The sequence below is a fragment of the Lithobates pipiens genome, unplaced genomic scaffold (assembly GCF_037356315.1).
Source record: "Lithobates pipiens isolate NorthernLeopardFrog02 unplaced genomic scaffold, aLitPip1_a1.2 Scaffold_22, whole genome shotgun sequence".
NCBI classification, from domain to species: Eukaryota; Metazoa; Chordata; class Amphibia; order Anura; family Ranidae; genus Lithobates; species Lithobates pipiens.
In genome coordinates this window covers 178,650,549-178,676,851 of record NW_027507784.1, presented here as the reverse complement: position 1 = coordinate 178,676,851, position 26,303 = coordinate 178,650,549, and the positions used below count along the sequence as shown (strand labels likewise).

Here is a 26,303-nt window from a genome sequence, read left to right as displayed (position 1 = left end):
GCTGCTAGCGTCTCTTCCTCTGTGCCGCCCAAGCTCCCCAGAACCTATTCGACGTGCCAGGTGAGACGTTGCCATGCTGTGCTGCATCTGTTGTGCCTGGAAGCTAAGAGTCACACTGGCCCTGCACTCCTTTCAGCTTTGCTTTCACAGGCAGATCATCATCGTAAAGTGGTGTGTGACAACAGTGCCAATCTGCTTAGCGCATTAAACAGGGAAAAATTACGCACGTGCCATGCATGGCACACATCTTAAACTTGGTCCTGCAGCGATTCATTGTCAAATACCCTGGGGTCCAGGACATCTTGCGGCAGGCAAGGAAAATCTCGTCCCATTTCAGAAGATCTTACACGGCCATGGCTCGCCTTGCTGACATTCAACGGCGACACAATCTGCCGGTCAGATGTCTTATTTGCGATTGCCCGACGTGATGGAACTCAACCTTCTATATGCTTGATAGGCTGCTCCAGCAGAAACATGCAGTTAATGTTTACCTGTACGAACTCTGCGGCAGGACAGGTTCTGGGGGCTGGGTTTTTTTTCACCGCGCCAGTGGCTGCTCATGCGCGATGCATGCAGACTTCTGCGGCCATTTGATGAGATCACCAAACAGGTCAGTTGCAGCCATGGCGCCATCAGTGACATGGTACCTTATGCCTTCTTTAAGGAGCGTGCATTGCGTCGTGTCATTGATCAAGCCCTGGAGGAGCGGGAAGATGAGAAAGTCGCAATGCTGGATGAATTTCCAGGGGGGCTACTCTATCTGAGACAAGTCAACAACAGGAGTCTGAAGAGGAGTCAGAGGAGGATGGTGCCGGGCTGGGCTGGATGAGGAGGAGCAAGAAGAGCTTGCTTTAAACCTTTCAGGGATCCCTGTTGTTGTGCGTGGATGGGGAGAGGAGAACGAGGAGGACGACATTATCCTGGATAATGAGCAGGAGCCAGGCCACCACACCCCTTCCAGTTTAGTGCAAATGGGGGCCTTCATGCTCCAGTGTATTAACAGGGACCCCTGTATAAAAAGCATAAGGGTCAAGGACCAGTACTGGGTGGCAATGTACTTAGACCCCCGGTACAAACACAAAATGGCGGAACTGTTACCACCGTCACAGAGGGCTGTCAGAATGGAGCACTTCCAGACCTTGCTTCGAGAAATGCTGAATTCTGCTTTTGCGTGCGCTGGCAGAGGAGCGATTCCCACTCCCAGAGAAAGAGTTGCGGGTACCAATCCAACAGCGCCTGCAAGAAGAGGGCGGTTTGAAGATGTGTTGGTGACTTCTGATATGAGGTCATTCTTTCAGCCGACCCATCGACAGGTCTCATCTGGATCCAGCATCAGGGAACGCCTAGACCGACAGGTGTCCGACTACATCGGGTTAATGGCCGATGTGGACGCTCTGAGGAGTGATGAACCCCTGGACTACTGGGTGGGCAGGCTTGACCTCTGGCCAGAGCTTGCCCAATTTGCAATGGAACTGTTGGCTTGCCCCTCATCCAGTGTCCTGTCCAAAAGGACGTTCAGTGCAGCAGGGGGGATCGTGACCGATAAGCGCACTCGCCTAGCTCACGACAGTGTTGATTAACTCACATTTATAAAAATGAATGAGGCATGGATCTCGGAGGAATTCAACACATGTGACAGGTAGACCATGTATATCTCTATAAACGATTTATTTAATCGAACATACAGACCTTTTTTCTACATTTGTCTCACTTCCTTGTACAAAAAAAGCACACCGTACTATATGCCCGTACCCTCCTGTTTGAAGAGGTTGAGCGGTGTCATATTTTTTGGGGCCCAGCAGCGAGTTGCTGGTATCAGTGCTGCTGTCAGTGCTCTCCATCTCGGTGCTGATGTCAGTGCACTCTATCATGGTGCTGGTGTCAGTGCTCTATATCACGGTGCTGGTGTCAGTGCACTCTATCACGGTGCTGGTGTCAGTGCATTCTATCACGGTGCTGGTGGCAGTGCTCTATATCACGGTGCTGGTGTCAGTGCACTCTATCACGGTGCTGGTGTCAGTGCACTCTATCACGGTGCTGGTGTCAGTGCTCTATATCACGGTGCTGGTGTCAATGCACTCTATCACGGTGCTGGTGTCAGTGCACTCTATCACGGTGCTGGTGTCAGTGCTCTATATCCCGGTGCTGGTGGTAGTGCACTCTATCACAGTGCTGGTGTCAGTGCTCTATATCACGGTGCTGGTGATCATCTCCTGCACCCTCTTCATAGCCTACCCTGACCTTTCCTCTCCTCCATTGCCTTCATGAGCTCCTGAGTCCTTAATTGTCAAAATTTCACAGATAAAAAAAGAATGCTTGTAGTTGTCGATCCCAGATTCACTTCATACATGTTTTATGTCAGTGGCCATGTGGTGGGACTATGTGTGCACAGCTAGTAAGTATTTTGTGGCTGGAAATATGACCTGTAGGTTTTTAAATTTTGCCTGCCATTGAAGTCAATGGGGCCCGCAGCAAACTTTACGGTTCGCGAACTTTTGGCCGTGTTCGCGGTTCACGTTCGCCAAACGTCCCTATCGGAAGTTCGTCCATCTCTAGTGAGCAAGCCTTCCATCACCTGAAGAGGATCCAGTCAAGATGGGCTAGGTGAGGTGTTGTACCAGGAGAACAATAGACACTTGTGTGTGTGAGCAGTAGGTATGGGCTGAACACCCCCCCCCCCCCCCCCGGTTCGCACCAGAACATGCAAACAGGCAAAAAGTTCTAGCGAACATGCAAACCCTATTAAAGTCTATGGGGCACGAACAAGAAAAATATGCAAGTAATTGCAATAAAAAGTGTATGGGCCCCCCCCCCATCCAAACCAGGCCCTTTGGGTATAGTATGTATTTTAAGGGGAACTCCATGTCAAAAAATGTTTTAAAAATTGTGTGGGGTCCCCCCCAAAATCCATACCAGACCCTTATCCAGTAATGCAGCCTGGAGGTCAGGATAGGGGGGTCGAACGAGCACCCCCCTTCCTGAATCATACCAGGCCACATGCCCTCAAGATGGGGAGGGTGCTTTGAGGAGCCCCCCAAAGCACCTTGTACCATTTTGATGGGGATAAGAGCCTCTTCCCATCTACCCTGGCCATTGGTTGTCAGGGTCTGCAGGCGGGGGGCTTATCGGGAATCTGGAAGCCCCGATTAACAAGGGAACCTCCAAAACCTGCTCTCCCCTTTTGTGAATGCGTATCTGGTACATTGTACCCCTACCCATTCACCAAAAAAAGTGTTGCCTTCACTTTCTTCCCAAGAACCACAACAGGAAATTAGGCAAATTCATGCCTCAGACATTTGTCCCTGCAATAGATGTACCCATTGCAAGATTTTCCCTTCTGGGGACAATTCTAAAGTTTTGGATATCCCTTTACTTTCATTCTCGGAGACAATGATTACCATTACAAATAGAAGGGTTAATGGCCCCTTCTGACATTTAACCACCTGGCGCCCACACTATAGCCGAAAGATGGCTACAGCGCGGTACTCAATTGCCGGGAGGGCGTCCCTGGAAGTCCTCCTGTTTACACCCCCCTACACCCCCCTGCACGCCACAGGGGGAATCTGTGTTTGCCGTGTCCCTTGGACATGGCAAATCACAGATCATGCCAAATGGCCAATCACAGCGGCCATTTAGCACTCGATCGGAGTGTCCAATGAGAGATGATCTCATATGAGATCATCTCTCTTTGCCAGCTTTCCCTCCTCACACAGAGACCGTGTGTGAGGAGGGAGAGTGACCTGCAGCTGCAGCGTGAGCCGTGAGTGTGTGAACACAAACACACACATGCCCACAGTGCCATCTGTCCCCAGTGCCACCTCTCCCCAGTTCTACCAATCAGTGCCATCTGTTCCCAGTGCCACCTGTCAGCGTCATCTGTCCCCAGTGCCACCTGTCAGCGCCATCTGTCCCCAGTGACACTTATCAGTGCCATATGCCCCAGTGCCAGCTGTCCGCAGTGCCACCTGTCAGTGCCATGTGTTATCAATATCACATGTCATCAGTGCCACGTATCAGTGCCACCTGTCAGTGTCATGTGCCATCTGTTATCAGTATCACGTGTCCTCAGTGCCACATATTAGTGCCATCTGTCATCAGTGCCACATCAGTGTCACATGTCATCGGTGCCACGTATTAGTGGCATCTGTCATCAGTGCCACGTATTAGTGCAATCTGTCATCACTGCTACATATTAGTTCCATCTGTCATCAGTGCCACATCAGTGTCATGTGTCATCAGTGCCACATATTGGTGCCATCCGTCATCAGTGTCACGTGTCATCAGTGCCACGTATTAGTGGCATCTGTCAGCAGTGCCACATAAGTGTCACGTGTCATTGTCCTGGTGCTCCAGGGCCTTCAAAAGTGTAATAGGTAGTCAACAAGTTAGATGTGTAATTTATGCTCCTAGAACACCTGAAGGTACTCCCTGGCCTCTCTATGTGGCTAGACTGGGAAAAAGTCCCACACATGTGGTATCGTAATGCTCAGGAGGAGTAGCAGAATGTATTTTGGGGCATCATTTGTGGTATACACATGCCATGTGAGAGAAATAACCTATTACAATGACAATTTTGTGGGAAAAAAATCTTAATTTTGCAAAGAATTGTGGGAAAAAAATACAACATCAAAAACCTCACCATGCATCTTGCTAAATACCTTGGAATGTCTACTTTCAAAAAAGGGGTCATTGGGGGTTATTTGTACTTTCCTGGCTTGTTCAGGTTGCAAGAAATGAGAGGCCGTCAGTACATCAGGTGTAATCAATTTTTATGATTTGCACCACAGCTTGTAGACTCTCTAACTTTCAGAAAGACCAAATAATATTCACTAATTTGGGTTATTTTTACCAAAGATATGTAGCAATATAAATTGTGGCCAAAATGTATGAAGAAAAATTCATAATTTGCTAAATTTTATCACAGAAACAAAGAAAAATTGTTTTTTATTCAAAATTTTTGGTATTTTTTCATTTATAGCGCAAAAAAAACCCCCAGAGGTGATCAAATACCATCAAAAGAAAGCACTATTTGTGTGAAAAAAAGGACAAAAAATAATTTGGGTACAGTATTACATGATTGAGTAATTGTCATTCAAAGTGTAAGCCCTTGTACACACGGTCGGAGATTCCGACGAAATGTGACCTATCGACCGTTTTGTCGGATATTCCGACTGTATGTGGTCAGCATCGGACTGTTTCCGTCCGAATATCCGAGTTGCCGGTAAAATTTTCCGACAAAATGCTCCTATCGGACATACTCCGATCATGTGTAGCCTACTCCGACGGACAAAGTGCCACGCATGCTCAGATCAAATTCCTAGACCAAAGCTATTGGCTACTAGCCTGAACGTAGTCCCGTCATAACGAAATAACGTCATCACGTTATGTACAATCGGATTTTCCGACAACTTAGTCCGACAGTGTGTATGCAACATCACTTCCAGACCTCTTCCGGAATTAATCTGTCAGAATTACTCCGACGGATTTGGTTGTCGGAATCTCCGACCGTGTGTACAAGGGCTAAGAGCACTGAAAGCTGAAAATTGGTCTGGTCACGAGGGGGTTTTAAGTGCCCAGTTGTCAAGTGGTTAAACTTGGCAGAGTTTCCCAAATTTATCAGAAAAAAAAAATGTTTTGCCTAGAAATGTACTTAAAGTGTTGCAGCATCCATTTTATGGACGTCCATACAGTAATTGTTCTTTATTGTGGGACTTATTGTAGTATATTTACATGGTAGTATCTTCATAACCTGTAAAATAAGTAATTTATTATGATACAAACCGCTTTGTGTTTCTATGTGAGATGTGGAGTAACATAAATTGGATTTAACTAGATGGATGGCTTGGATTAGATTGGATAAAACTACATTGGATGTGGAAAAAATTTAGACTCTTTCAAAAACTTGTTATATTTGGGTGACTTTTGCCAAAATCAAGGAAGGCCAGTCATCTTTTTCTTTGGTAACTGAAACCCTGAACACAAAACACATCAACATTTATATTGTGATTTGCATATCTAAGTTATTACTTAGGAGCGACTGAGTGTGGAGAATATAATAGAAAAAAAGATATACGGTAAGAACAATTTTAAAGGGAATTAAAGAGGAACTAAAAGCAAAATAAAAATGACATATACTGTATGATGTAGTCTGTTGGTCATGCCAGTGGTATTAACCCCAAAAGCAGTTTACAAATTCTTAGCTGTAATAGCTGCACTAAGTTACTTTTAAAGCTGTTTTTCCTTTAATTTCACCTGTCGACCAATACATTATATATATTTTTTTTTTAGCAGAACAAGCTGTCCTGCAGATATATCCGTTACAGTGATGAGAGAAACCATTTACCACGTACAGGGTTTCTTACAATGATCAGCTTTTATTTGTGTAAAACTTTTATCCTAAAAGGGGAAAACTGTTTGCTGTAACTGCTTAAAAGTGTTAGCTAGAGTTCAGCTTCCATTTGTTATTGTATCTAAATCTGCTAGTACATCTGACATTCCCCACCCCCAGACTGACAATGCTGCTGTTCAAAGATGCCCCCTGTGCTCCTTCATCCAGAGTGGGGGCATTCTAATACAGGTTTGTTACTGGCCGGATCACTAGGTAGAAAAATAGAGAGAAAAAAGCCTAACTTAAAAAAATAGAGAGAAAAAAGCCTAAGCCAAAAAAAGAAAACGAATGCAGCCACCAGAATTAACAATTTCTAAGCTGCAGTATATTACAATTTTGGTTCTGGGTTTAATACTGCTTAAGTAATAGCAACGGTTTATTTTGCTGATGGAAAAAAGGTAGCTAGTTGTTCTTTTTTTTTTTTTTCTGAAAACACTGATAGTTGTAAGCACCACCAACAGTGCTATATGGTTTGTTCCAACCCTATTTACTAGGCAGCTTGGTCTGCATATACATGAGATGCTTTTAGATGTATGTAGAAAAGGCTATTAGGTTGAAATTTATACTGGAAAGGAAAGCTAATTTTACTTCACGTGTCCTTTGTAATGTAATGTGTCCTAAGTAAAACATTTTAAGAGTCCTTAATTTTGTAAAAGATCCATTGCTAGGCTAGTGCAATGTCAAACACTGAGGTTGATTTAGAAAGGGCAAATGTTTACTTAGCCAGGGAAATTGTACTTTGTAAAAGAATTTGCCCCAGAGCTTAGTGAATGTATTAAGGTAAAAAAAACCCTAAGGCTATACAATCACTTTAAAGGGGCTGTAAAGGTTTGTGTTTTTTCACCTTAATGCATCCTATACATTAAGTTGAAAAAATACCTGTCAGTGACCGGCCCCAGACCCCCCCCCTCCCCTCCCGTTTTACTTACTTGAACCCTTGAACTTGTCCCACGGGGACGCACCATCTCTCGGCTAGGGGGTTGTCGGCTGCCGATTGGATAGTTTGATAGCAGCGCAGCCATTGGCTCCCGCTGCTGTCAATCAAATCCAATGACACGGCCGCTGGGGCGGGGCTGAGTCCTGCATTCGCGTATATGGACGCTGGATGCTGGACTCGGGAGCATGCCTGCAAGATAACCCCCCAGGAGAGCGCTTCTCCCAGGAGGTTATCTAATGCGGGGTGGAGCCGAGAGAGCCGTTGAGGGACCCCAGAAGGTTCTGGGGCCCTCTGTGCAAAATGTTTGTTATATTATTGTTGTATGATATGTTTGTTATTAAAAGAAAAAAAAAGGAACCTTTAGTATCACTTTAACCACTACAGCCCCGGACCAATAAACACCTTAAGGACCAGAGGTCTTTTTCCAATTTCGCACTGCGCTGCTTTAACTGGTAATTGCGCGGACATGCAATATTGCACCCAAACGAAATTTGCGTCCTTTTCTTCCCACAAATAGAGCTTTTTTTATGGTATTTGATTGCCTCTGCGATTTTTATTTTTTGAGATATAAATGGAAAAAGAGCGAAAATTTTGAAAAAATTATATATTTTCTTCTTTTTGTTATAAGAAAAATCAAATAAACTAAATTTTAGTCATACATTGAGGGCAAAATTTATTCAGCCACATGTCTTTAGTAAAAAAAATGTCAATAAGCGTATATTTTTTGGTTTGCGCAAAAGTTATAGCATCTACAAACTAGAGTACATTTTCTGGAATTTACACAGCTTTTAATTTATGACTGCCTATCTCATTTCTTGAGGTGCTAAAATGGCAGGGCAGTACAAACTTCCCCCAAATTACCCCATTTTGGAAAGTAGACACCCCAAGGAAATTGCTGATGGGTATGTTGAGCCCATTGAATATTTATTTTTTTTGTCCTAAGGGATTGAATAATGACAAAAAATTTTTTTACAAAAAGTTGTCACTAAATGATATATTGCTCACACATGCCATGGTTATATGTGGAATTGCACCCCAAAATATATTCCGCTACTTCTCCCGAGTATGGGGATACCACATGTGTGGGACTTTTTGGGAGTCTAGTCGCGCACGGCACTCCGAAAACCAATCACCACCTTCAGGATTTCTAAGGGTGCAAATTTTTGATTTGACTCCTCACTACCTATCACAGTTTCGAAGGCCATAAAATGCCAAAATAGCACAAAACCCCCCAAAATGACCTAATTTTGGAAAGTAGACACCCCAAGCTATTTACTGAGAGGCATGTTGAGTCCATGGAATATTTTATATTTTGCCACAAGTTGCGGGAATATTACAAACTTTTTTTTTTTTGCACAAAGTTGTCACTAAATGATATATTGCTCACACATGCTATGGGCATATGTGAAATGACACCCCAAAATACATTCTGCTGCTTCTCCTGAGTACAGGGATACCACATGTGTGGGACTTTTTGGGAGCCTAGCCGCGTACGGGACCCAGAAATCCAAGCACCGCCTTCAGGATTTCTAAGGGCATAAATTTTTTATTTTACTCCTCACTACCTATCACTACCTATCACAGTTTTGAAGGCCATAAAATGCCAAGATGGCACAAAACCCCCCCAAATGACCCCATTTTGGAAAGTAGACACCCCAAGCTATTTGCTGAGGGCCATGTTGAGACCATTGAATTTTTTTTTTTTATCCCAAGGGATTGAATAATGACAAAAAATAAAAAAAATGTTTTTTTTACAAAAAGTTGTCACTAAATGATATATTGCTCACACATGCCATGGTTATATGTGGAATTGCACCCCAAAATATATTCCGCTACTTCTCCCGAGTATGGGGATACCACATTTGTGGGACTTTTTGGGAGTCTAGTCGCGCACGGCACCCCGAAAACCAATCACCACATTCAGGATTTTTAAGGGTGCAAATTTTTGATTTGACTCCTCACTACCCATCACAGTTTCGAAGGCCATAAAATGCCAAAATAGCACAAAACCCCCCAAAATGACCCCATTTTGGAAAGTAGACACCCCAAGCTATTTACTGAGAGGCATGTTGAGTCCATGGAATATTTTATATTTTGCCACAAGTTGCGGGAATATTACAAACTTTTTTTTTTTTTTGCACAAAGTTGTCACTAAATGATATATTGCTCACACATGCTATGGGCATAAGTCAAATTACACCCCAAAATAAATTCTGCTGCTTCTCCCGAGTACGGGGATACCACATGTGGGGGACTTTTTGGGAGCCTAGCCACGTACGGGACCCCAAAAGCCAAGCACTGCCTTCCGGATTTAAATATAAAATGCTACCAAAAAAACTGTTAGCGATCGCAGGGATCAGGCCTGACTCTGCAATCGCTGCAGTTATGTGTTTAGTGTTTTGTAAGTGACAGTGATCGATCGACACTGCACTTGGGTGGGCTGGGCAGAGGGGCAAAACGCAGGTGCTAGCAGGTATCTGGGCTGATCCCGCTAACAATGCGTTTTTTGGAACCCTGAACTGCTGGGGATGCTAGTATAGATCTGATCAGATCAGATATTGATCTGTTCAGATTCTATACCACTACAGGAGGTTTATGCTTTGCGTGTGGGTGTTAGCGGTACTGGCACTAACCTAGCGCTGCCTGGGGCGACGCAGACCCTGACCCTAAAACCTAATTGATATCACCCGCCGGGTGATCAGGGGGTTAAACCTTTATTGGGTAATAAATGGTGGGTGCCCCGATGCTATAAAAAGCAAACTAACCAGAGTCACCCGTAACACTTATACAGTGATCAGTGGTGAAAGGGTTAACTAGGGGCAATCAGGGGGTTCAAATTTTTATTAGGTAGTATATGGGGGTCCCTGGCACTATATAAAAACCTGACGGGGAACCTAAATAACTAACTGGCTAACCAGCGTCACCAGTGACACTTATACTGTGATCGCTGGTGAAAGGGTTAACTAGGGGCAATCAGGGGGTTAAAACCATTATTGGGTAGTATATGGGGGTACCTAACACTATAAAAACCTGGCGGTGAACCTAAAAAAATAACTAGCTACCTAACGACACTAGTGACACTAATGCAGCGATCAGAAAAATGATCGCTTAGTGACACTGGCAAAAGGGGGTGAAAGGGTTAACTAGGGGCAATCAGGGGGTTAAAACCATTATTGGGTAGTATATCGGGGTACCTAGCGCTATAAAAACCTGGCGGTGAACCTAAAAAAAAACTAGCTACCTAGCGACACTAGTGATACTAATGCAGCGATCAGAAAAATGATCGCTTAGTGACACTGGCAAAAGGGGGGGAAAGGGTTAACTAGGGGCAATCAGGGGGTTAAAACCATTATTGGGTAGTATATCGGGGTACCTAGCGCTATAAAAACCTGGCGGTGAACCTAAAAAAATAACTAGCTACCTAGCGACAGTAGCGACACTGATGCAGCGATCAGAAAAATGATCGCTTTGTGACACTGGCAAAAGGGGGTGAAAGGGTTAACTAGGGGCAATCAGGGGGTTAAAATCATTATTGGGTAGTATATCGGGGTACCTAGCGATATAAAAACCTGGCGGTGAACCTAAAAAAATAACTAGCTACCTAGCGACAGTAGCGACACTAATGCAGCGATCAGAAAAATGATTGCTTAGTGACACTGGCAAAAGGGGGTAAAAGGGTTAACTAGGAGCAATCAGGGGGTTAAAACCATTATTGGGTAGTATATCGGGGTACCTAGCGATATAAAAACCTGGCGGTGAACCTAAAAAAATAACTAGCTACCTAGCGACAGTAGCGACACTGATGCAGCGATCAGAAAAATGATCGCTTAGTGACACTGGCAAAAGGGGGTGAAAGGGTTAACTAGGGGCAATCAGGGGGTTAAAATCATTATTGGGTAGTATATCGGGGTACCTAGCGATATAAAAACCTGGCGGTGAACCTAAAAAAATAACTAGCTACCTAGCGACAGTAGCGACACTAATGCAGCGATCAGAAAAATGATCGCTTAGTGACACTAGCAAAAGGGGGTCAAAGGGTTAACTAGGAGCAATCAGGGGGTTAAAACCATTATTGGGTAGTATATCGGGGTACCTAGCGATATAAAAACCTGGCGGTGAACCTAAAAAAAATAACTAGCTACCTAGCGACAGTAGCGACACTGATGCAGCGATCAGAAAAATGATCGCTTAGTGACACTGGCAAAAGGGGGTGAAAGGGTTAACTCTAGGGGCAATCAGGGGGTTAAATCTTTATTGGGGGGTAATAGGGGGCTACCCTGGACCTAACACTAACTGCCCTGACAGTTTTAACTGTTACAACTGACACTGAATGCATTGATCAGTAAAGAAATGATCAATGCAATCAGTGACACTGTGACTGGGGGGGGTCGGGGGGGGGTTTGTGTACCTATGTGTACCTATGTGTCAGTGTAGTGTTTTGGTGCACTTACTTTTAGTCTTCTCCTCATAGTCCGGTCAAAAAGACTGCCCCGAGGAGAATGTCATCACTTCCTCCTTCCTGTGTAAACAATACACAGTGGGAGGAAGTTCGTCATTGGTCAGGAGCGATCCAGAGGGGGTGGCCAGAAACCAACGGCCATCCCCTCATCACGGATCACTCCTGGAGGGAAACGGACCGCCGTATCCAGCGGGAGGGGGTCCGATCGGACCCCCCACCCGCTGGAAGGCAGGCACGTACATCTACGTGTTTGTGCCTGCCTGTGCCATTGCGATGACGTACAATGGCAATACGGCGGTCCTTAAGTGGTTAAGTTTCATTTTGCAAAAATTTCGTTACCTGATTTGTGATATTTAAGGAACACTAATTGAGACATATAAATAAGGCTTGGGCATTCCCAACTCTGTGCAATGTAGGCTTCTTGTGACACATACAGTATAATGTGTCAACCCAATGAACATTCAATAGCACATGTCACAGAATTACATTAAAGGAAGGTAGGAGCAGATTACTGTAAATTATGTGAATTTGCTGACTATAGCATGCCTGCATGTTTTGCATGAATAGCATAATAGAAAATATACTGCATGTCTTCTGAGAAATGCCTTATCCATGTGCACCTTACTTTTAAAGTTATTTATGAATTGATTGGAGTGGCTGCTATTTTTTCTTAGCATAAGCAGTTCACTGACTGATTTTTTGAGTTGCCTGGAATTACTCTTTTATATTTTTGTTGAATCAGAAACTGCTATTCAGATTTTATGCAGAATATAAGACTGGCAATATACAGTATTTCAGGTTGGACTATATAAGTGGACAGCATAAAAGGGTTGACATTGACAACCTTTGTTGTATTATCTTATGACGTACAATATATATCTTTCAATGCACATTTATAAGTATACTACCGTATATACTCGAGTATAGGTCGATCCGAATATAAGCCGAGGCCCCTAATTTACCACAAAAAAAATGGGAAAACTTATTGACTCGTGTATAAGCCGAGGGTGAGACATGCCTGTCCATCCCTGTGTGTCCGTCCATCCCTGTGTGTCCGCCCATCCCTGTGTGTCCGTCCATCCCTGTGTGTCCAGCCCTGTGTGTCCGTCCATCCCTGTGTGTCCGTCCATCCCTGTGTGTCCAGCCCTGTGTGTGCAGCCTTGTGTGTCCAGCCTACCTGTGTCCCGAGCCTGTGTCCCGAGCCTGCGTCCCGAGCCTGTGTCCCGAGCCTGTGTGCTTCTGCACATACGGCGGCCATGCCAGGATCGCCGCACCTCTTCTCGTCTGACAGACGGCGGCCATTCCACTGTTCAAAAGCCGCGCCTCCGTCTGTGATAGGCGGAACACTCAATTTCCCAGCAGTCTGTGTTCCGCCTATCACGGACATCCTCTCATCCTCGTCCGTAGTATGAGGATGAGCGGATGTCCGTGATAGGCGGACCACTGACTGCTGGGAAATTGAGTGTTCCGCCTATCACAGACAGGGAGGCGCGGCTTTTGAATAGTTGAATGGCCGCCGTCTGTCTGCTCGACACGCTGATCGGGTAGACAGACGGCGGTGACTCGAGTATAAGCCGAGGGGGGCACTTTCAGCCTCAAAAAAGAGGCTGAAAATCTCGGCTTATACTCGAGTATATGCGGTAATTACAGTTTTTAAACATATTAAATATATTATAATAGTGTATAATAAGAAAATATAAATATTGTAAGCAAACGCCTGGTGAACTGCTGGCAGAAATAATTTGAATGCTAAATGTTTTACATTTTCTAAATGTCTTTATATAGTCATTTATTCACGTACTGAAGCACAACATAGTCATTTAAAATAGAAAGAAAAGGCAGCTCAATTGTCAAATCAATGAGGTAAGATTCTTCTTCGCCTTTTTTAAGACATAAGATGCATGAATTCCATTTGTGATCATGGTGACATTGATGCAATTGTTTTGCAGCATTCACTCTTTATGATCACAAGCAAATTGGCAAAGGGGGTTATTTACTAAAGGAAAATCCACTTTGGGCTGAAAGTGCACTTGGAAGGGCAGTCGCTGTAGATCTGAGGGGGACATGCAAGGAAAAAAAATAAAAAACAGTATTTTAGCTTGCACATGATTGGATGATAAAATTAGCAGAGCTTCCACTCATTTCAGGTCTACCCCTTAGGCCGCGTACACACGCGGGGACTGTTCGCTGAAACTGTCCGCTGAAACCAAGTTTCAGCGGACAGTCCGCTCGTGTGTGGGCTTTCAGCGGACAGTTTCAGCGAACAGTCCGCTGAACAAGGTTTTTCGGAAATTCCGAAAAACTGTCCGCCTGTTCGTCAAACAAAGTTACGCGCATGCTCAGAAAGGATTTTCACGCCGAAAGTTATAATGCAGTGTATAGGACGTCGTATTTTTCGTCCCGTCGTACGTGCCGTTCACGTCATCGCGCACGGTTTCAGCAAACTGTTCGTCCGTCGTGTGTGGCCATGTCCGTCCATGCTAATTTTGAGCGGACTGTTTGCCGAAACTGTTTGACGGACAAAGTTGGGCGAACAGTCCCCGCGTGTGTACGCGGCCTTAGATTTAGAGCGACTGCACTTCCAAGTGCACTTTCAGTGCAAAGTGAATTTGCCTTTCATAAATAACCCCCAAAGTGTTGTTCTACCTTGTGCAAAAAGACTATTGTTTGGTCAGTAAGACATGATGACATTTTCATACTGGCTGAGATGCATTTATACACATTTAAAACAGAAATTGCTTAGCTTTTTCTAATATTGTGACATTATAGGCTAAATCTATACAAAAGTACAACTTCACTTTTGAGGAGGCACCCGTGGGCTGTAGAATTCTCTGATACTCATTACTTTCATAATATGTACCTTTGCTGCCCCTATCCACCACAAGTCCAAACCAGAGATATCACTATCTTTCAGCTGGAATCCCAGTTATATTCTGCGTTATGAAGAATCCATTGGGGAGGTGTGATCATACTATTACAATATTTAATGGCTGCGGCAGAAATGGGATTCTGATGGAGATATCTCTCCAATGAAATCTTCATGAGATAAGAAACCATTATTTCATTCATCAGACAAACATGTAAAACTGCAACATTATCTTATGAGTTGGACTTAAATAGCAATCACTGTGAATTCATTTTAAAAGAGTGTTAAGTGCAGTATGAAACCTACCAAGCCATTTTCATTGTTGGTAATGACAAGGTCTTCTCCATTTCCAACCAACGCTTTAATTTCAATGCCTAAGTTGGTTTCAGGTTGCTTCAGCCAGTTTTGCAGAACAGTTTTCACATCGAACCTTTGCCAAGTTCCAGGTCCTGGATTCATGTCAAGTTTTAATGTTCGGATTCCAATGTGTCTTGTACCATCTTTCAAGGGTTTAATGAGTCTCAGGATTTGCACCACAACTGTTGCAGGCATTTGGACAGGCTTTAGATGTATCCATAACTGTGCCTTGGATATTTTAGTTGACTGAATTTCAGAGTTCAGTTTGAAATAACAGCATTTTTTTGTTTTGGATGTTTCATAGTCCAAATCATCTAATAAATAAAAGGGGGAAAAATGAGTGTTCAGGATTTTCTGGGATGCTAAACTAACACAAGATATTTGAAGACAGGAAACTTACAGACTATTTCTTGACTTTGTATAGTCATATGTCATAATCAATTTGCTCTTGCAATATAAGGTACATAAGATAGAAAAAAAACTATCCTGAATTATAACATTTATCTGTATGTTGTTAAACAGTTTTTACCCAAGCTTTACCAAAAAAATGCACATTTGATACCTTATGTACGTGACTCCAGCATGCAAAACAGCAACCTGCTTTGATAGTGAGAGTTTAATTATGCTTTACTTGTGCTAGTAAACAAAAGAGAATGTATTGTTTGCCTTTTTATGGGCAAATCATTCTACATTTTTCCAAGCTTTAAATTCGATTAGATTTAGATTTAATGTTATTGTAGACAAATATAGTAAATAATATTGCAACATTTCTGAGACATTCAATCACATGACTGTGATGCAACAGTGCAATTGAGGATTTTGTTGCTGATTGTATATTTTATTATACCTTTTCATGTGACAACACTGAAGAAATTACACTTTGCTACAATGTAAAGTAGTAAGTGTACAGCTTGTATAACAGTGTAAATTTGCTTCCCCCTCAAAATAACTCAACAGACAGCAATAATGTCTAAACCGCTGGCAACAAAAGTGAGTAACACCCCTAAGAGAAAATGTGCAAATTGGGCCCAGTTAGCCATTTTCCCTCCCCGGTGTCATGTTAGTGTTACAACGTCTCAGGTGTGAATGGGGGGCAAGTGTGTTAAATTGGGTGTTATTACTCTCACTGTTCTATACTGATCACTGAAAGTTCAACATGGCACCTCATGGCAAAGAACTCTCTGAGGTTCTGAAAAAAAATAATTGTTGCTCTACATAAAGATGGCCTAGGCTATAAGAAGATTGCCAAGACCCTAAAACTGAGCTGCAGCATCGGGCCAAGACCATACAGCGGTTAAATAGGACAGATGATGCACAAGAAAGCCTGCAAGAAGACACGCAGACTAAGTACATTGATTACTGGAACCATATCCTGTAGTCTTTGAAAGAAAAAAACTGAGGTTATAAGGTCATCATAAAGGCCGTTACTGCAACTGCAGCTAGTATGGCCAACCCTACACAGTTAATGGAATGTCTATGGACTATCTCGGTACTTATTGAGAGGTAAATCAACAAGTGAATTAAAAGATAATTTATAATAATACTCAAAAGAAGAATCATACATAAAATATACAGAAACAATTACAATCAAACAAAACATTATAAAAACATCCACCACAACTAAACAATAACTGTCGGGTTTCCCCGTGAAGTTTATGCTGAAGGGTGGTGTGGCAATATTCCTCTTTCGCGGTCAAGAACCGCTTTTTCAGGAGGAAACTCTATGGAATAGGCAAATAAAGAAAGGGTAGAGTGGAAAACAACAATATATATAACAGAATAACGGCATAATTAGACATACAGTGCCTTGCGAAAGTATTCGGCCCCCTTGAACTTTTCAACCTTTTGCCACATTTCAGGCTTCAAACATAAAGCTATAAAATTTTAATTTTTTGTGAAGAATCACCAACAAGTGGGACACAATTGTGAAGTGGAACGAAATCTATTGGATATTTTAAACTTTTTTAGCAAATAAAAAACTGAAAAGTGGTGCGTGCAAAATTATTCGGCCCCTTTACTTTCAGTGTAGCAAACTCACTCCAGAAGTTCAAGGAGGATCTCTGAATGATCCAATGTTGTCCTAAATGACTGATGGTGATAAATAGAATCCACCTGTGTGTAATCAAGTCTCTGTATGAATGCACCTGCTCTGTGATAGTCTCAGGGTTCTGTTGAAAGCGCAGAGAACATCATGAAGACCAAGGAACACACCAGGCAGGTCCGTTGTTGTGGAGAAGTTTAAAGCCGGATTTAGATACAAAAAGATTTCCCAAGCTTTAAACATCCCAAGGAGCACTGTGCAAGCGATCATTTTGAAATGAAAGGAGTATCAGACCACTGCAAATCTACCAAGACCTGGCCGTCCCTCTAAACTTTCAGCTCAGACAAGGAGAAGACTGATCAGAGATGCAGCCAAGAGGCCCATGATCACTCTGGATGAACTGCAGAGAACTACAGCTGAGGTGGGAGAGTCTGTCCATAGGACAACAATCAGTCGTACACTACACAAATCTGGCCTTTATGGAAGAGTGGCAAGAAGAAAGCCATTTCTAAAAAGATATCCATAAAAAGTCTTGTCTAAAGTTTGCCACAAGCCACCTGGGAGACACACCAAACATGTGGAAGAAGGTGCTCTGGTCAGATGAAACCAAAATCAAACTTTTTGCCCACAATGCAAAACGATATGTTTGGCGTAAAAAGCAACAAAGCTCATCACCCTCAACACACCATCCCCACTGTCAAACATGGTGGTGGCAGCATCATGGTTTGGGCCTGCTTTTCTTCAGCAGGGACAGGGAAGATGGTTAAAATTGAGGGGAAGATGGATGCAGCCAAATACAGGACCATTCTGGATGAAAACCTGTTGGAGTCTGCAAAAGACCTGAAACTGGGATGGAGATTTATCTTCCAACAAGACAATGATCCCAAACATACAGCAAAATCTACAAAGGAATGGTTCACAAATAAACGTATCCAGGTGTTAGAATGGCCAAGTCAAAGTCCAAACCTGAATCCAATCGAGAATCTGTGGAAAGAGCTGAAAACTGCTGTTCACAGACGCTCTCCATCCAACCTCACTGAGCTTGAGCTGTTTTGCAAGGAAGAATGGGCAAGAATTTCAGTCTCTCGATGTGCAAAACTGATAGAGACATACCCCAAGCGACTTGCAGCTGTAATCGCAGCAAAAGGTGGCTCTACAAAGTATTAACGCAAGGGGGCCAAATAATTTTGCACGCCCCACTTTTCATTTTTTTATTAGTTAAAAAAGTTTCAAAAATCCAATAGATTTCGTTCCACTTCACAATTGTGTCCCACTTGTTGGTGATTCTTCACAAAAAATAAAAATTTTATATCTTTATGTTTGAAGCCTGAAATGTGGCAAAAGGTTGAAAAGTTCAAGGGGGCTGAATACTTTCGCAAGGCACTGTAGATCAAACTTAGGAGATCGGCTCACCAATACAACCAGTAGCGACAGGTTAACAGGGCCCGCCAATTCCCCCAGCGGCAAATGCGGGGGAGTATATAGGACCGGTTCTGGTATCAAGAGAGTGGAAGATTAGAAGAGGAAGAAAAAAAAAACAACAAAAGATGAAAGATACACAGAATACTTGACGGAGATTCTCCTATGGTATCGCTATATAGATGACCTGTTCCTGGTTTGGACAGGGACCCAGGAGAGGTTGTTGGAATTCGTCCATAAATTGGATGAAAATGAAGTCAACCTAAGCTTTAATTTTAAGTTTGACAATGACCAGATCCAGTTTTTGGATCTGTCCATTGCCAAGCAACCAGATGGTACTCTTGGTACGGACCTTTACCGTAAACCAACTGCCAGTAATACCTTGCTATACGCTACCAGTGCGCATCCCCAGCCACTGATGCGGCTGCGCAGGAACTGCAGACGTGATAGTGTCCATAGACATTCCATTAACTGTGTAGGGTTGGTCATACTAGCTGCAGTTGCAGTAACGGCCTTTATGATGACCTTATAAGCTCTGTTTTTTTCTTTCAAAAATTACTGATTAGGATGAAGGTACTAGTATATACGTTTTTTCTGAATTTTTATTGGGGCTCATAGCTCATCTTATTGCCATGTCCTGTAGTCTGATGAGACCAAGATAATCTTATTTGGTGCAGATGGTGTCAAGGGTGTGTGGAGACAACCAGGTGAGGAGTAAAAAAAAGACAAGTGTGTCTTGCCTACAGTTAAGCATGGTGGTGGGAGTGTCATGGTCTGGGGCTGTATAAGTGCTGCCGGCACTGGGAAGCTACAGTTCATTGACAGAATTATGAATGTCAACATGTACTGTGACATACTGAAACAGAGCATGATCTCCTCCCTTCGGAGACTGGGCCACAGGGCAGTTTTCCAACATGATAACGACCTCAAACATGCCTCCAAGACGACCGCTGCCTTGCTAAAAGAAGCTGAAGGTAAAGGTGATGGTATTGCCAAGCATTTTGGGGCATCCTCAAACAGAAGGTGGAGGAGCGCAAGGTCAACATCCACCAGCTCTGTGATGTCATCATGGAGGAGTGGAAGAGAACTCCAGTGGCAAGCTCTGGTGAACTCCATGCCCAAGAGGGTTAAGGCAGTGCTCGCCCAATTTGGACATTTTCACTTAGGGGTGTACTCACTTTTGTTGCCAGCGGTTTAGACATTAATGGCTGTGTGTTGAATTGTTTTGAGGGGACATGGAATGAACACTGTTATACAAGCTTTACACTCACTACTTTACATTGTAGCAAAGTGTAATTTCTTCAGTGTTGTCACATGAAAAGATCTAATAAAATATTTACAAAAATGTGAGGGGTGTACTGTATCTATCTCTCTTATGATTTATTAATCCATTCATGATAAAAAATATTTGTCTATTACAACTTCCAATGAAATAGTTTTGTCCTAACTAAAGTTGGTAGCAAAAGTGAGAGGAGATAGGAAACTGGATCATTTCCAGTGCTGGCTTGTACATCAAGTTACCTGTTTCTAAGAACTACAAGCAGTTCTGTACATAAGGACACCGTCTTTGAGCACACAACTTTCTACTGCAGCTGCTGCTGCCTATCTTGGCTATAAAATCATAAAGAGTTATTGCCATAAAGTTATGTAAGTGCAAAATTTGCTTCGGCATATTTTGGTACATGATCAGTATGTTTTAAATGCTTTGAATAGAGAAGCATTATCACTTACATTTGTATAATATATAAGCAGCTGCCCTTCTTGCCAACATTTCAGCTAAATGCCATTTCCTGGCAGAATGTTACTCAACAAGATATGATTTAAAGCTACTTCCCTTTTTACTGTTCCTAGATCAGTACTGAGATCACTGCTGTGTATGAAAAATTATTTATTTATTCCCAGTTCTTTTTTTTATAGCTGAATAGGTAAATAGGTGGATAGATAGGCCAGGCCAACAGTGATTTTTCTAGGTATTGTTAACAGAGGGTTCAAACATGTAATGAAAAAAGAGGCACATTCACATTTTATGAAAGAATACACATCAAGCTCTTTTAGGCTGGATTCACACCTATGCATTTTTAGTGCTTTTTGCATTTTGCAGATTTGCACTACAGATTGTGTTCCATAGGAAACCATGTTAAATGGGCGGTAGTGAAAATCTGCAAAATGCAAAAAGCACAAAAAATGCATAGGTGTGAATTAAGCCTTATATTGAGGATTGCATTTATATACAGTACCTTTGTAAAATGTGCAATTGTAATTTTTTATGTTTGTTCTATATGAGCACAAATATTGTTTTAGAAACATTTTGACTTTGCGCATATTTCAGGTACTGCACTAAACAAACTCATTGTTAAAGCAGTAATATACCCAAAACAAAAATTGTAATACATTGCATCTTGCCATCTCTTAGATGTAGTGGCTGCATTAGTTTTCTTTTTTTACTTTTACCCCCTCTGTTTTCACCCTGTGGTCTGGCCAGTATCACACCTCCTGTATTAGAGATCCCCCACTCTGGATGAAGGAGCATAGGGGCACCCTTGGACACCAGCATTGTTAGTCTGGGGGGAGGGGAGTGTTAGTTGTATTATTAGATTTTGATACACTAACTAATTGGAGCCAAACTCCAGCTTATGCTGCAGCAACAGTTTTTGTTTTTGGAATAATGTTTTTTACATGAATAAATAAAAGCTGATCATTGTCAGCATCCCTGTCAAATGTAAACAGTCGGTCTCAACACTCTAACTGATACCTTTGCAGGAGAGCTTGTTCTGCTAAAAAAAAAACAGTCTTACTGGCTGGACCACCTTATGAAAATATAGGAAAGAAAGCCTAAAAAAAAAAAAAACTAGTGCAGCCAGCACATCTAAGAACTAGCAAGCTGCAGTATAATAAATGTTTGCTTTTGGGTCTAATATGCTATAATATCGCTTCAATGACTGCTTTGGAGATAGGACCCCATCACACCAAATGCTTCTGTTAGTGAATAATTAAAACAGAATTATTAAAAAAAATTAACTCTTGTATACAGCATTGGATTTACCATTAAGCACAGTATGCCAGTATCAGTAGAGGGCAGAGGCAAAAAGAGGTAGAGGCAGAGGCAAAACAGGGGCTTCCACTGTATAGTTTTCAGCCAAATATTTATATGCTTAGTTGATAAAAATGCTTTGCTTTCCATATAAGATTATTGTCACAATATTGTAATCAGGGATGAGTTTATATCTACTGGTTTCCCTAGGCCAACTGTCATAAACCTGTGCGGCCAGAAATGTGTGGACTGCAATAGGGAAGGATAAGTCATAAACAATAAAGCAAATCAGCTAATAACCATGGTGGCACACAAAAAGAATTCTCTAAACCAAATGTGAATACAGGATAGAGATATAATCATAAACGTAATCAAGCCACGGTCCGCAAGACAGGGGTCTAGGGACGGATGCAGGGTTCAGGAACACAGGACAAAAGGAACAGGATTACAGGTCACAAGGTACAGATTCAGGAATACAGGTCAGGGCTCAAGGAAAATACCAAGGAAAATGTGTGATTATCTCCCGGGTATAAATACACACCTCCTGCAATCAGTCTCAGGTGATGCCTGATTGCAGGAGATGATGTCAGCTCAAGATTGCCAGGAGACACCCGCTGGGGGACAGCAGTACTGCAGCCCAAAGATCTGACAGTGCCACCAGCAAGTGAAAACTTTCCTGACACCAACTATTCCATATTGCTTCCCTTCCTATTACAGTGGACTAGCTAGACCACCAACAATATCACACATCATAGCCACACAAGACACATTAAGGCTGAGAGCCGCTAGGCTAACTTAATTTAAGTCCACAGTACCACTGGCAGTCCTGCTGTCTTAGACCACAGTTGTGGTTGGCTATGAAAAACAAAAAAATGCTCTGTATCTAAGAAATGATCCTACCAAAGAGGTGTTGTGATATGTGCATACAGCCTCCAGTGATTAAAGTCCGACTCCGCTTTCATTTGTTAATTATTTATAGATGGTTAGTAATGAATGTCACGAATTACCATTGGCATCTAAACTTCTAAATTGACAATATTTCAACCCCAGCATAACTACACAAAAATAACTATTTATTTGAAAGAACTCTTATGGTGTCTCTATGGCTCTTTAACAAAAACCAAACAATTAAAAAACTAGAAGCTCCTTAATCAGCATGTCATAGCTGTCAATTTTGGTGGCAGGCACAGATATAGCATGCCTTCCACTTAGTCCCAGTGGGTTTGAAGCAGTCTGAACAGTGGCGGCCCGTGCATTAAGGGCGCACGGGCGCTGCCCCCTCTCTCCTGCCACCCCCTCTATCACCAATAGATAGATTTATGCATTGCATGAATCTATCTATGGCCGCTGCTGCCACCCCCTAGTCAAGCGCCCAGCCACCTGAATTACAGTGGCGGGGGGTGTTTTTGAAGCACCTGATTAGAGCCATAGGCTTTAAAAAAAAAGTGACCTGCAAGCACTCAGCATGGTGCTCGCAGGTCACTCAGCTGTTGACTATTCGCATTCCTAACACTAAACCGCCTCTCCGCCAATCAGGTGCTCGGGTCTCTTACCTGTCACCTGATTGGTTGAAACAACCGTCACCCGTTGACCCACCAAGACAGGGTAAGTACCGAGCAGACGGCGAGTGAGCGGGGGTCACACTGAGGGCATTCAAGGGCATACTGGCAGCATTTAATGGGCACACTGGCAGCATTTGATGGGCACACTGGCAGCTTATGATGGGTAAACTGGCTACATTTGATGGGCACATTGGCAGCGTTTGATTGCACAGTGGCAGCGTTTAATTGGCACAGTGGCAGCGTTTGGCAGAGTGGCTGCAATTGATCACACAGTGGCAGCGTTAGATGGCATAGTGGCAGCGTTTGATAGGCACCGTGGTAGAATTTGATGGCACAGTGGCTGCAATTAATGGCACAGTGGCAGCATTTGAGGGCACAGTGGCAGCATTTGATAGCACAGTGGCAGCGTTTGATGATTTATTTATTTTTTTAAATTTGCGCTGAGTTTGAACAACATAACAACATATTTCTGCGGTTATCTATTTTTGAGGATTGGCTAGTTAGCAGCCCTCCTAGCTTCTGAAAATGAGACACAACTTTTAATAGATTATGTATAGAGATCAAAACACATCTGACATTATAAGTTATAAAATGTGTTTTGTTCTGCTGATGGCCAATATATGTAATGCTGCACCCTGTTAAAATGTGCACAAGACTTGCATTTTGATATTATGAAGGGGAGCACTTACACTTTTGGCATTTAGGCATAGACCTTGAATACTAAACATAAAATCTTATATATTACAGTGACATTAGTTTTCACTTTGCAGACTAAGAACATTTTTCCTTATTGTATTTGTATTGATCCAGCAATGCACCAACACCTTTGCAGCCATTGTGCTACATGCTGGGTGTTTTATTGTGCTGCATGTACCTTTAAGAAGGGGTGGGCTCCCCTTCAGTCCACCTGCCCTCATCTATCCATTAGAATGCATGTGCCTCGACTGTGGGGACACTAATATTTTAGTGTTAGGACCACAGATACCAGGGTGCCTTGACGAGGCTCTGTGGCTTACGCATGCATTTGCAAATGCATGCGGACTAAACCCCTGTTTTTAACGTACTGTTAGACAGGTTAATTTGGATGTCTGCGAGCTGGTGGTAAGTAGCCTTGGGTTTTTCCTGGTTTTGTTGTTATAAGAACATTTTTTAGCAAGTATCGAAAATTCCTGCTGATCTGAACCGGTAGCACCAACATCCTTATTTTGTATTGTATACTACTAATCTACCCATCCTGCATGTAATGGATTTGAGCAAAGGCAGCCATGTTTGAAGTTCTGCTTAGTGGGCATATCCACCTAGGGATAGGAAGTACGTTATTTCCAGGACTACCCAGTAGGAAAAAAAGCTAAAAAAAGCAGCAATATATTACAATTTTGGGGGGGTTTAACACAAGTGATTTACTTTATATAACAAATGCACATTTAAGTGTGCCAACAAACCCCCAAAATAGGAAAATATTCATTTTATATGAACAATTCCAATACCTGGAAAAAGTGAGATTTGCATCGAATTATGTCTTATGAATACATAGATAATACATCCCTCTGGATGTGTTTGGGTTTATCTTAGTATTGGAACACATGGAACCCAAAAATGTAGAAGTTTCAGGAGTGCTGGATATTATTATTTTTTAAATGAATGTTTACATCTATACAGCCTTACATTACATCCATACAGCCTTACAAATTTTATTAGACATTATTACTCACACTTTATTAGAATATATAGTATAGAATATCAAATATCCATGAGCTGTTACCATGGTACATTCTGATTTTACACATACTAACCTACAAATCTTATGGAGCAATTAACATGCATTCTTGCATTGTAATAACAAGAAAAGTTAGTTATCACATAGTTTCTATGTTTAGGTCAGAAAAATATTGAAAAATTCCATGATTCTTTAGGCTTTTTCCATAATTGTAAAGATTTTATAGCTCCTTAGTTTAATGGCATAATTAATAATGTACCTTGGGTGATGTAACAATTGTACTATGTGGGGTGCTGTCAGTAAAGCAATCTGTTAATGTAACTTTTTCAAGTTATTATTGAGCTCTTGACTTAATTTTCTCCACTGTGGAATTAAATGGTAGTTGTAAGAATTTTGTTCTAATTTGAATGTTATATGCAAACCTTTACACTTTCAAGAAACTATTAGATAAGCACCTGAATGACCGCAACATACAGGGATATAAAATGTAATACTGACATATAATCACACAAACATGGGTTGGGCTTGATGGACTTGTTTCTTTTTTCAACCTCACCTACTATGCAACTAGCAAGCATTTTTTCAGTTAATATATAATCTCTGACTTCGAAATGCCAATACAGTGGCTAGGTCAGTAATATCAGATATGCAGTAGTTTGGGCTTCCATAAGTACTTGAATTCTCATGCAATTTGAACTAACCCTTGAGGACTGACATTTTAAATACAAAGTGATAACATGCAAGCAATTACCAAAAATCTTCATAGCTAATCCAGTCCAAACATGACATACTTACTTTGTGTTGGCATTATAATGAATGTTTCAGGAGTGGCATGATAATCATCGTCTTCTAAGGACCCTTCAATACTTGCATCGCTTTGAACATCATACTGGTCAATTATGTCTTGCAGAGGTGGAGCTTTTGGCAACATTTGTTTAACTTCCTTGGTGATGTTAGGTGCCTGTTCCAAGCGAAGCTTGCTAAGTATCTGGAATTTTATAGCTTCTAGTCTTGTAGACTTGCTGTTCTGCCTCAAGGAGCAGGAAGTGCACAGAGTGTCTTTATTAGCTGCTTGATCGTTGTCATTCAGTTCCACTGATGGAAGAACTACTAAAATGCACAGGTAAATATAGCAACAAGCACGTACCTTTATCATGTTCTCATTTAGTCAACTGTAATGTTTACCCTTACTTTGTGGTCTATGTTATAGGATATTGAAACGTCAAAGGACTCCTTCTTACTGTTACTAGAGAGGAACCTGTCACACTAATAAATCATCTGCAGCTCATCTGTACTTTTATACTGTAACTTAAGTTACGCTTGCATCATCAGAACCAATGATTGGCTGCCTCATTAACAATGAATTCAGCTGGCAGAGTCTATGGAGCTGTGTTACTGTGGTGGCAGTTTGTTGGATGCCAAAAAAACTAGTTTATCTTTTCAATGGCACTAATTAAATGTATTTTCCTAATGTTACCATAAGAAATACCTAAATGTGTACATTAGGCATTACGCTGGGTTCTATT

At 42.2% G+C, this 26,303-nt stretch overlaps 1 protein-coding gene across 1 annotated transcript in view; it reads right to left on the bottom strand.

Annotated features, from left to right (window-relative positions):
* The window catches only part of LOC143924388 (growth/differentiation factor 8-like), a 58,636-nt gene extending 32,644 nt beyond the window's left edge, over positions 1 to 25,992 (bottom strand). Inside the window, exons 1-2 of the mRNA XM_077448680.1 lie at positions 25,573 to 25,992; positions 14,957 to 15,321 (exon numbers count right to left, since the gene is read on the bottom strand). Coding sequence (XP_077304806.1) covers positions 14,957 to 15,321; positions 25,573 to 25,933 — 726 coding nt within the window. The 5' untranslated portion in view covers positions 25,934 to 25,992. The remainder of the gene's footprint in view (positions 1 to 14,956; positions 15,322 to 25,572) is intronic.
* Between the last annotated feature and the right edge of the window lie 311 nt (positions 25,993 to 26,303).